We start from the raw sequence: 10,340 nt of genomic DNA, 5'->3' as shown, positions 1-10,340 counted from the left end.
GATGGAGGCTTTCCCAAAGACAAGGATAATCCCCATCTGGAATGTGGCTGATTATTCTCTTTACAGGGCAGATCCCGGTGTGGCTTATTCATCTCCTACCACAGCCAGGGGAGATGGGGTCATGGGCTCCGAGGCCAGGACCCCCAGGCCCTGCAGCAGGGGAGGTGGGGCAGGGGGGTTTCCCTGGGGGTGGCTCAGCTGCCCCTGAGTTGGCGGCTGGGCTGGTGAGTCAGAGCTGCCTCACGTCTCTGTTCCTCTCCCCACTGGCAGCCACGGCCCCAGACTTCTGGAGGCAGTCCAGGGAGGCCTGTGGTTCCGAAAGGAGGTGCTAGTCCCCAGAAGCAAACTGAGATGCCCCATCCCCAGCTCAGAGAGAGCAAGGAATGGCCAAGGTCACACAGTGAGGTGTGACAGGTCTCAGGCAGAACCCTGCTGCTCCTCAGGTGACCCGTCCCAAAGGACCCAGGCAGGAGGGCCAGGACCTGTGTACTCTGCCCTCTGCCCCGGCAGCTCTATTGCCCTGGCCCCATTCTGCTGCCGGGTCTCCCAGACCTGGGCTGTACCTGGGCTCTACTTAGAGCCTACAGCCAGTACTGAGCTGGCCAGTGGACACCAAGACGCCTGGCTCACGACAGCCCCACACACCACTAAGCTGCCTCTGCCTTCAGGGGTGAGTCTGCACCCCCCTCCCAGCCTGGCAGACTCTGCTCTCGGAGCCACAGCTAGGCCCCTGCTTCCCTCCCCTGGCCGTGCTGCGGCCACACTCACCCACATCTTCCTTGCTTCTTCTTCTCCTCTTTCCTTCCTCCTCTCTGCCCTCTCGGGCACACTGTCTGTCTCCCTGCCCGTACCTGAGACCTGACCACCAGTCACCAGGGCCTGGGATCTGGGCTGTAGTGAATGCTTCTTATGAGCCACACCAGCTTGGATCTGGGCCACAGGTTGCAGGGAGGGTGGCTGGCTTAATGGCCAAAGCCAAAGCACATGGTGGGGTAGGGTGGGGGTGGCAGTGGGGCTCAGGGCCCCCACCCAGAACCAAGCACTACGGCGCCAGAAGAGCCTTCTTCTTCCACAACTTGGAAAACCAAAGCCTGAGGTCCAGGTCCCCCAACTACCAGGGAGGGGTGGGTGGGAGTGTGAAAAACCCCGTCTCACAAATGGAAGTGGACTTGAGCTGAGGGGTCACGTGGGGATCATACAGCTGGGTGAACCCGGCTGCCCCACCCCATTCCTGCCTCCTCCTGGGCCCAGGGACCCACATCTGTGGGATACCACGAAGTCTGTGAGTGAGAAGCACCAGGTTTAATATTAAAATCTTTCTCTTAAAAAAGTACACAGAGAGGAAAATTTGATGGCGTACAAAATAGCACTTCTGTCATATAAATGTGTGTTAATGTGAGTCCTAAAAATACTTGTAAACCTAGGTGATTACATCTTTGGTACCGTAGTGAGAACCCATACCCTCTCCTTGATCAGGCTTTGGGGGTCCCAGGGCAGGGAGGTGCCAACCGACACAGGGGGCTGGTTCCCAGAGTCGCTGACCTTCCCTCACCCACCCACCCCCACCCCATCTAGCCCTTCCCCTGCCAGTGGTCCTGGCCACAGCCCTCACTGCCCAGGCCCCACCACTGCCCACTGGGCTGACAGAGGCATGAGGTGAGCACCCCTGGGCAGACAAAGCCACCTCCACGGTTCCTTCCTCAGGCTGGGGCAGCTGGAAGGCGGGAAGGCAACCCCCAAGTACCCACCCCTTGCACCCCCTCCTCGGGTCCCCCCTCCAAGGCATCTTGTCCTCTCACTGCCCGTCAGATCTGCAGCACAGCCCTGGACAGCAGGTGCCGGAGTGGCGGGCTGCACCAGGCACTCCAATTTGCTGCCTGCTTCCTTTGCCCAGGACAGCTCCAGCCAGAGGCCATGTGGGTCGTGAAAGGGATCCCATGGTCTCCCCTCCGTCCCTTCTGGGCAGCTTCTGGGGACTTTCCAGGACCATGGCTATCACTCAGAGCCAAGGCCTGGGCAGCTGGCCTCTGGGACCTGCCGGGGGCCTGGGGAAGGGGCCCAGTTCCTGAATGCCCGGAAGTGTGTGATGTGTGATTGGAGCCTCTCCAGGTCCCAGCTGATCCCAGGATAGAGGTGTGGAGTGTTTATCTTTGCTTCATTTGGGCAAGTGTACAACCTCTGGAATACTCTAGAATGTTAGTGCTGGCAGGGTACCAGAAGTCAGTGAGTCCAACTGCTCGTTTTTCAACAGGGAAAACAGCCCCAGAGAGGGTGAAGGAATCCTCCAAGGTCTCTTAGCAGGTCCAATGCCATACTAGTCCACACGTGCAGGCACCTGTTGCAAGCATGTCAATGCATGCATCAGAGATGTGGGGCTCATCTGGCCCTGGAGACTCTGGTGAGTGGAGTAAGACTGGCAGTGATAAGAAAGGCGATCCCTGGACCCATGGGGCCAGGAAGACATGGACATGGCATGTTATGGGGAGGTGCACCCTAAGTGCCTGGGCCTGGGGCTACAGGCCAAGGTATCCTGTACTTGGCTCAGCCCTCAGCATTAATTAAGCACAGAAGGCCCCAGACCAGCTTGGGCCTGGGAAAGCAAAGACCGGCACTGAGGGCAGGTGGCTTCTGGATGAGGCAACATTGTCCAAGGCCAGGCCCTAGCTTGGCCAGGAGCCGGAGATGCTAGGGTCCCTTCCCCAGCTCTTGGAGAAAAAAGTGCAAGGAGAGAGCTGCAGCTCCTTGAGGGGCAGCTGGCTGAACAGAAAAGAGTTAATCCATCACTTCACAAAACTTGAGAGTTCCATCCTCCACATCTGTCAGGCAGGGTGAGAATCCCAGACTGTGGGTTGCCAAGCCCATCATTCCCATCTTACAGATGGGGAAACAGAGTCCCCTGGGAGAACCCTGGCTCAGAGTCACATGGGTGCTCCAGAGGCAGAGGACTGGTTACGGCTCCTCCAGTTCTCTTGCCTCCTAAGCCAGCCCCAGGGGTTGGGTATGATGTGCCAGGGACAGAAGCCTTCTGGAAAGGGACAGCCGACGGGAGCAGCCTGGATGACGAGAGGCCAAGCCCGGCCAGGCGATGCAGGGTGCTGGGAGGTAGAGGGGAGCTTCGGGTAGGACAGTGCAGGGTGGGGGCCAGCCCCTACAGGAAGCTGTCCTCCGTCTCGGCCCGAGGCCCGGGGCAGCTGGAATCCGGCGGCCACTTGGGCTCTGGCTCCACGTGGGAGGCGGGCTGCGGCTCTGGCTCTGGCTCTGGCTCCTCTTGGGGTTCCAGAGGGCTGTCACAGGAGATGGTAGAGGAGGTGTTGACTTCATTCAGGGTGGAGCTAGAGGCGGGGAGGGCGAGTGAGTGAGAGGCTGGAGGGAACCTCAGTGAAAGAACAGCATTAACATAGAGCCTTCTATCTACCTGAGCTGGCTGCATGTGCCTTACACACTTTAGCTCACTACAATTCTCGTAGAGATTACACGAGGCAGGTGTCGTGAGGAAAGTGCAGCTCAGAGAGGTTATGTCATTGCCCTGCATCACACAGTGGCTCAGTACAGGAGCGGGGACTTAGCGCAGACCTGTTGACTCCAAAGCCCATTGCTCACTCATCAGTCTCCATCTCCCACATGCCTGAACGCATAGTGACCTCATTCAATCCCCATAACAGCCTCCAAATTGAAGTACTCCTACTGTTTTCATTTTGCAGACGAGGCAACTGAGGTTCAGAGAGGAGAAGCAGCTGGTCTGAAGGCTCAGAGCAGCCCCAGCATTCACACTCCAAGCTGTCTGAACTCAGCTGAACTCCTCTGTACACTGGCTGCTTGGAGCCTTGGAATATTAGCTTCTCAAACAGGGTGGGGAGGGCCTTCTAAGTCCTGTGTGTGCTCCTAGTCTATGTAGAGAGACGGGCTCACAGCAAAGGTACCTGGCCAGGTCTCACTGCAGCGAGTGGCAGAGATACAGCTGGAACCCAGTTTGCAGCCCCAGCCATTTCGCCACAGGGTGGATCTTGTTTTGGGTGTAGGTCTGGCCACATGCGGAACATCTAGTCCAGGCAATAGCTGGCCTTCCTCCAAAACCCTCCCCTCATGCTGTAACTTCACATCCCAAGGCAAAAGAAAAGCATGAATCTTCTCCCCAGTCTGAATTTTGGCCTGAACTTCTGTAGACACCTCTGCCTCCCTGTTCCATGCTCCCTGGGGTCCTCAGGGCACGGTGCCGAAGGCCAGATCACAGGGTTGGGGATCACCACAGAGTAATACAAGTTAGATTTTCCTTTTCCCTCCTTAGGGCTAAGTCACAGCCGAGAGAGGGGACAGAGTAGATGGCTGTGGAGGTTCCTTTAAACGAAACAGATACTTTGCAAACGTGTCCCAGGCCATTCTTTCTCTTACCAGCCTGCCATTTCCACCTGAGGTCATCAAAGGTCAAATGAGTTCCATTCTTTTTGCTATTCAATTGGCATGAATAAGTATTCAGCTGAGCCAAGTCTGATGGCATGAAGATACAGACTGACACACACACACATACAAAGACACACACACACGTGTGCACACACACACTGTGTACACTACTGCTTTGGGCTGCAGGTAGGAATAGCTACCTGGCAAGGCTGGGGGAACCCTCCAGTGGGCCCTCATCAGCAACCTCGGGTTTGGGGTCAGGCAGGGGGATGATGTAGTCATTGTCCCCCTCGTTGGGCTGCACAGCAGTATAGAGGACAGAGCTGGTGTCCAGAGGAGATCGGAGGCCACTGAAGCCAGGCAAGCGGGCTTGGGACCGAAGGATGGCTGGGTGGTCGCTCCTCAGAAACTCCTCATCCACCTGCTGGTACTTCTGCTCAGGGGGCAGGAAGAATCAGAGACAGAGGGAGGGTCAGACCAGAAATGACTTTAGGGATCATCTAACAGGTAGATTCTGAGCCAGCCCCTCCAGCATTATGTAAATAAGGTCCCTGGTGCTCAGAGAGGAAGAATTGCCCAAAGCCACTAAGTTACCCTCCTCTCTGGCCTCTCACCAGACAAAGTGAACTGAGGGTCACCTGGGGAGGGGTCAGTACTCAGACCAGCACCCGTGATGCTAACTCTCCCCTGCTTCAGGGGACAGGGGTGGGCTCTTGGCCTGCACGGCCTCCTTCGCTGGGGCCTGTTTCCCTCACCACTGGTCCTGGACCCATAACCAGATGTGGCTGGGAGTGGGCTGAGGAATGGACTGAGGGAAAGGGCTGTGTCTGGACAAAGGGTACATGCATCCCCCTCGCACTAGCTTTCCAGTGGGGCAGGGGAGGGTTTTAAGGCCCCACTGGCAACAGCTGCCGTGTACGAGCCTGCCACGGGGTCTAGGCAGTCAGGCCCTTAATAACCATTGCACCTGGGGTTGTTCAGACTTGGGACATAGGCCCAGGGTTTGGTCTGGTTGCAAAGGCAAGTGGAAGGATGAAGGATGAGGGGGCTATAGGCTCCCTGCCTCCAGTTTAAATTAATCAGCTTCCAAGTAGGATTTCACTTTAAGAAATTCTGTACTGCTAAAATAAACTACACTCACATCCCTTATTGGCACCAACAGGGAAACAGGCCCAGAGAGGGGAAAGGATTGTCCCCAAACACCAGTGCGTCACAGTGAGCCTTGTACCCTGTGTCTATTTCTGGACTGGTGCTCTCCAGTCCCCACTCCACCCTGTCTCAGCATACCTTTTTGTAGCCCTCACCCAGCAGTCTCTCAAGAAGCAGCACCAGCTGGGAGAAGGGGGGCCGGATCTCGAACTTCTCTTCCCAGCACTTCTGCATGATCTCGTAGCTGGGGAAAGGGGCAGAGGGGTCAGGGCCTCCGGCTCAGGGCCTGCCGCCTCCCAGGACAAAGTGAGGAATAAATGAAAAGAGATGGGAGGGGAGGAGGGAAGGGATCTCCCCTTTACTGCTCCGGCATGTTCCCTTGAGAAGCCCCTCCTTCACCTTCAGTTCAGTGCTTCCATGGGGTTGGCCGCACCTTGGTGAGCACATGACTGGGTTCATCCCCTCAGCTCAGTGGCTGGTTCTGGATGGGCCTGTGACCCCAGCAGAGCCCTTGACAGCCACCACTGGGCCTTTTGCTGCAACTATGGTGAAAGCAGCCAGGCCGAAACCATTTGGATGGTGCCAGCCTGAAAGTAAGGCCAACATGAAGGAGAACAGAGCCCCAGGGCAGAACAAGAGACGTGGATGATGTCTGTGAACAACTGGATCCGGCTAAACCTAATTTTTCTACATCTCTGAGCTAATCTATTTTTGTCTTAAGCTGGTAAAGTTGGATATGTATTGTCTGCATCCCCAAATATCTTCCCAGATGCTCCACTCACATCTCGTCAGAGGCGTGGGCAGGCTGGGCCATGCGGTAGCCCCTCTTGATGGCATTGTAGAACTGCTCGTTCATGGGCAGCTCTGGGTACGGGGTGCCACCTGTTAGGGAGCAGAGACAAGAGACAGGCTCAAGGGTGCTGGGAGAGTGGCAGGAGTCCTCTCCTACAGGACAGGGAGAGGCACACCAGCCCAGGCATTGGTGAGGGTATCGTGGCTTTGGCACTGGGAAATGTGGGCTTCCTCACAGGCTCTGCACACAGACTGAATCCCTCCCAGGAATCAGAACAGAGAACACCAGAGCCAGGCTTCTTGACGTCACTGTCCAAGTCCATCTATACTGAGATGCAGAGGTAAGGAGATCCAGACGGCAAGACACTTGCTGAGGTTACACAGTAACAAGAAAAGAGCAGAGCTTCTGAGTCCTGTCCCACTGCCCCCCTAGGATGGAGGTGTGGGCGCTCAGGGTGGATGCTGTACTGTGTACGGGTGAGCACTGGAGGATGAAGGAAGCATACCCAGCGTGAAGATCTCCCAGAGCAGGATGCCGAAGGACCACACGTCGCTCAGGGTAGTGTAGAGGCTGTTGAAGATGCTCTCAGGGGCCATCCACTTCAGAGGCAGGAAGGTCTGTGGGAGGGCAGAGGCTGCTGAGTGCAAGGAGGGGCTGAGCCCCACTCTGCACCTGGGAGGCAGGAGGAGGCCTGGCAGTCCCCACATCCGCTGTTTCTCACTTCCTGGTCCCCCAGGGCCCATCACTGCCGATACACGGTTCCCACACCCATCCCAATGCTGGTTAGTCAGAGGATCAGGAGGCTGAGTTTCTCTTCTCACAAGCTGGGGACACAGCAACCCCTATCTGTGAGGAAGAGTCCCAGGGTCTGAGACTCCTCGGGGAGCAGGATCCCCTTCCTGACCGCAGCAGAGGCCCCTGCGGGGGGAGGCAGGGATGTGCCCAGGTGTCCTCCAGCTCTCAACCTAGCTGCCTTACATCTCTGGAGCCTAGTGTCCCTCCAGTTCTGTCCCTGTGTGGAAAGTGGGGACATGAGTGCGAGGCAGGATGGTCACCTTTTATCCGAGTACCACCTGCCACTCACTCATCTAGGCTTCTTCCTCTGCCTGCCATCACTGCTGAGAAGCACATTTGGCCTGCTCCCTATCCATTCCCCCAGAACCTTTATAGCTGGCCCCTTGGCCTCTGCCATGCCCAGAAAATCTGAGCCCTTGGCCCACCCTACAGGCCTGGGCATGTCACTCCCACCCCCTCCCCATGCACAGCTGGTAGCTCCCCTTCCTGTCCCTACACACAGGGCCAGGCAGGCAGAGCCCACAAGGACCCTGTCCTGACTTCCTGTGAGCCAAAGCCACGTGAACCAGGATGACGGTGAAGGCACTCACGCTGCCCTTGGAGATGTAGTTTGAGTCCCGCATGATGTCACGAGCCAGGCCAAAGTCGCAGATCTTGACCAGCTTGCCCTCACAGATGAGCACGTTCCTGGCTGCCAGGTCTCGGTGGACGCACTGGAGACAGAGGGGATGGGAGCTGAGACTGTGGGGCAATTGTAGGGAAAGGCTCTCCAGGTCGAGGGCTTTATGAAAAATACATGGCTGGTCAGGTGTGAGGGGCCGCCAGGTGTGAGGGCATTGGCCATCCTCAGCCACCAGAGGGATGCTGTACCGGTCACGTACTTGGAGGACCCTGGCTGGTCGGGGGACCCCCCTCCCCAGGACCCCACTCTGCTCACTGTGACTACACATACATTCTTGGAGGCCAGGAACTCCATGCCATTGGCCACCTGGTAGCTGAAGCCCACAAGATCCGTGTAGCTAAGCACTGGGGACTCGTTGATCAAAGTCACCCGGCAAGTCCTCTCAGGAGCTAGAGAAGAGCAGAAGGACATCTTGAGTCTCCCCAGGGCCACAGAACCCTGGTCTCTGGCTCGTAGAGGCTGGATGGCCCAGAGAGGAGACTCCTGATCCTCTAAGGCTTCCCCAAAAGGAAAACAATTTCCAAATATCTCTTAAATTCTCCGACTTCCAGAAAAAACTTTTGGCATTAGCCCTGGGCCTCTTTTGCTCAGCCTGGCCTGCCTGCTCCTCAGGGCACTAGTCAGCCTGGGGCCTGCTCTGAGCAGACCACTCTTTCCTGAGGCCCCAGCAGGTCAGGCTTCCCCTCCAACCCAAGCTCTTCTCCTCCCTGAAGGCTGTGTGCACATTTCTTGACCCCAAAACAGGGGTTGATATTGGGGTTCCACCACACAGCAGCTTTGGGCAGGTGGCAGGCCTCAGTTTCTACATCTATGAAATGGGCACAAGGCCACCTTCCTGGCAGGGTTGTTGCCAGACTGGGTGGAGGAAAGGGTTTGGAAAGAATGCATGACAACACAGGTGTGAGGACCCTGTGTGCACCCACCAGAGGGGACGTAGTTATCATAAGGAGCCATGTAGTTGGAGGACTCGATGTCTGCGTATTTGACATCTCCTTTCATGTCCAGCATGGGCACATAGTCCACCGACTCGTCCTTGCTCATGTCCATGTAGCCACCATCGCTCTCCCCAGGCAGTGACACGTGGCTGGGGGCAGAGGAGCATCACAGAGACAGTAGCACAGGCTCTCCCCGCTCATCCCCCTCCTGCCCCTTTGCTCACCACTGGGGCCAGAAAGGCCCTGTCACTTATGCATTTCTTCTCTCCCTCACTCAAGCATCCTCCACTCACAATCTGTCACAATACGAATGACCATGTGGTGAGCCCTTCCAGCCAACCTCAGACCCATCCTGAGCTGGGCACTGGGGCTGCCAAGATGACGATAAGATCTAGGTTGCGTCCTCAGAGAACTCATGCCCAGGGCGATTCCAGTACCCAAAGACAAGTGTCACAGGAAGGACACTGTCCAGCCATGAGGCCCTGCAAGTGGGCAGTGAATCACCTTAATGCCTCTGCCTGCAGCATCAGCTCTCCAGAGAGTTGTGGGACAAAGTACACATGTGTCTCTAGGGGGAGAAAAAAGACTGGAAGGAAACCAATCAAAATGTTGAAGAGAACATGGATGAATTTTAACATCTTTTGATGCTATTCTTAACTGACTCTTGCCTCTGAAACAGACTAGTATTGCTTTTGCAATCAGCAAGAGAGAAAAGAAATGTTATTTTTGGACAAGAAGAAGAAAGAGTATAGCTACCCTGGAGGCACTGGAGAGACTGCTGTGTGCAGGAGGGGGAAGGCTGCAGCAAGGGAGGAGTAGAGTGGAGAGCGCTACAGTGAGGATCAACCGGTGAGGGCCCCAGGTGCTCCCCGCTGATGGAGAGACAATGATGTGTGTTTGGTGAGAGGTCGAAAGGGATCACATCTGCAGAGTGCTCAGTGCAGGGCCTGGCATACCTCCTACAACTAGCAGGTGGCAGCTACCATCATCACCACTATTATTGTCATGCCCACCTCTAGGGTGGCTGAGGGGGCCAGGCTGCAGGCTGGCTCTAGGAGCAGCTCTGCCCACCCTGGCCTCAACTTCCTGTCGTGGACAAGGAGGGGTGAGCAGGTGCTCCTCAGGGCTCCCCACCAACTCAGGCCCCAGCCTCCCTACGGTACCTAGGCAGAGGGAGCCCAACAGGCAGGGCGTTGCTGTAGAGCTCGGCGCTGGGTGGGCGGCGCTTGTCCGAGCAGCGCTGCAAGAAGGTGTGCTTGTTGCGGTGCAGGTAGTCCACCAGGTCGCCATAACGGCAGTACTCGGTGATGATGTAGATGGGCCCTGCAGAAGGACAGGCTCAGGAAGAGTCCCAGGGCAGGGGGTGGGGGTGGGGTCAGGCTTTCAGTCAGAGCCATGAGGCTAATGACAGGCTACATGTGGAACAGCAAACAGGCTCAGGCCCCAGGCAAACCTGCATTTTCCCGGCTGTGAGCAAGGCAGTCTCCCTGAGCCTTACTATCCTCATCTATCAAATGGGGTTAGTAATACCCACCCCAAAGGATCTCATGAGTATTCATGAGATAATGCCTTTGGTTAGCTCAGCTCA

General features: G+C 56.5%; 1 protein-coding gene across 4 annotated transcripts in view; it reads right to left on the bottom strand.

The window, feature by feature from the left end:
* Nucleotides 1-1,281: 1,281 nt before the first annotated feature.
* Nucleotides 1,282-10,340, bottom strand: part of PDGFRB (platelet derived growth factor receptor beta) — a 37,736-nt gene continuing 28,677 nt past the window's right edge. For all 4 annotated transcript variants that reach the window (XM_040239582.1, XM_040239581.1, XM_040239583.1 and 1 more), the window contains 9 exons: nucleotides 9,916-10,075; nucleotides 8,741-8,901; nucleotides 8,088-8,206; nucleotides 7,726-7,848; nucleotides 6,846-6,957; nucleotides 6,330-6,429; nucleotides 5,686-5,791; nucleotides 4,599-4,831; nucleotides 1,282-3,332 (listed from right to left, as the gene is read on the bottom strand). In XM_040239582.1, the coding sequence (XP_040095516.1) occupies nucleotides 3,149-3,332; nucleotides 4,599-4,831; nucleotides 5,686-5,791; nucleotides 6,330-6,429; nucleotides 6,846-6,957; nucleotides 7,726-7,848; nucleotides 8,088-8,206; nucleotides 8,741-8,901; nucleotides 9,916-10,075 (1,298 nt within the window). In that variant the 3' untranslated portion in view covers nucleotides 1,282-3,148. The remainder of the gene's footprint in view (nucleotides 3,333-4,598; nucleotides 4,832-5,685; nucleotides 5,792-6,329; nucleotides 6,430-6,845; nucleotides 6,958-7,725; nucleotides 7,849-8,087; nucleotides 8,207-8,740; nucleotides 8,902-9,915; nucleotides 10,076-10,340) is intronic.

Source organism: Oryx dammah, unplaced genomic scaffold, assembly GCF_014754425.2.
Source record: "Oryx dammah isolate SB20612 unplaced genomic scaffold, SCBI_Odam_1.1 HiC_scaffold_5, whole genome shotgun sequence".
NCBI lineage: Eukaryota > Metazoa > Chordata > Mammalia > Artiodactyla > Bovidae > Oryx > Oryx dammah.
The sequence above is the reverse complement of the archived record's forward strand: the minus strand, read 5'-3'. Positions and strand labels throughout refer to the sequence as shown.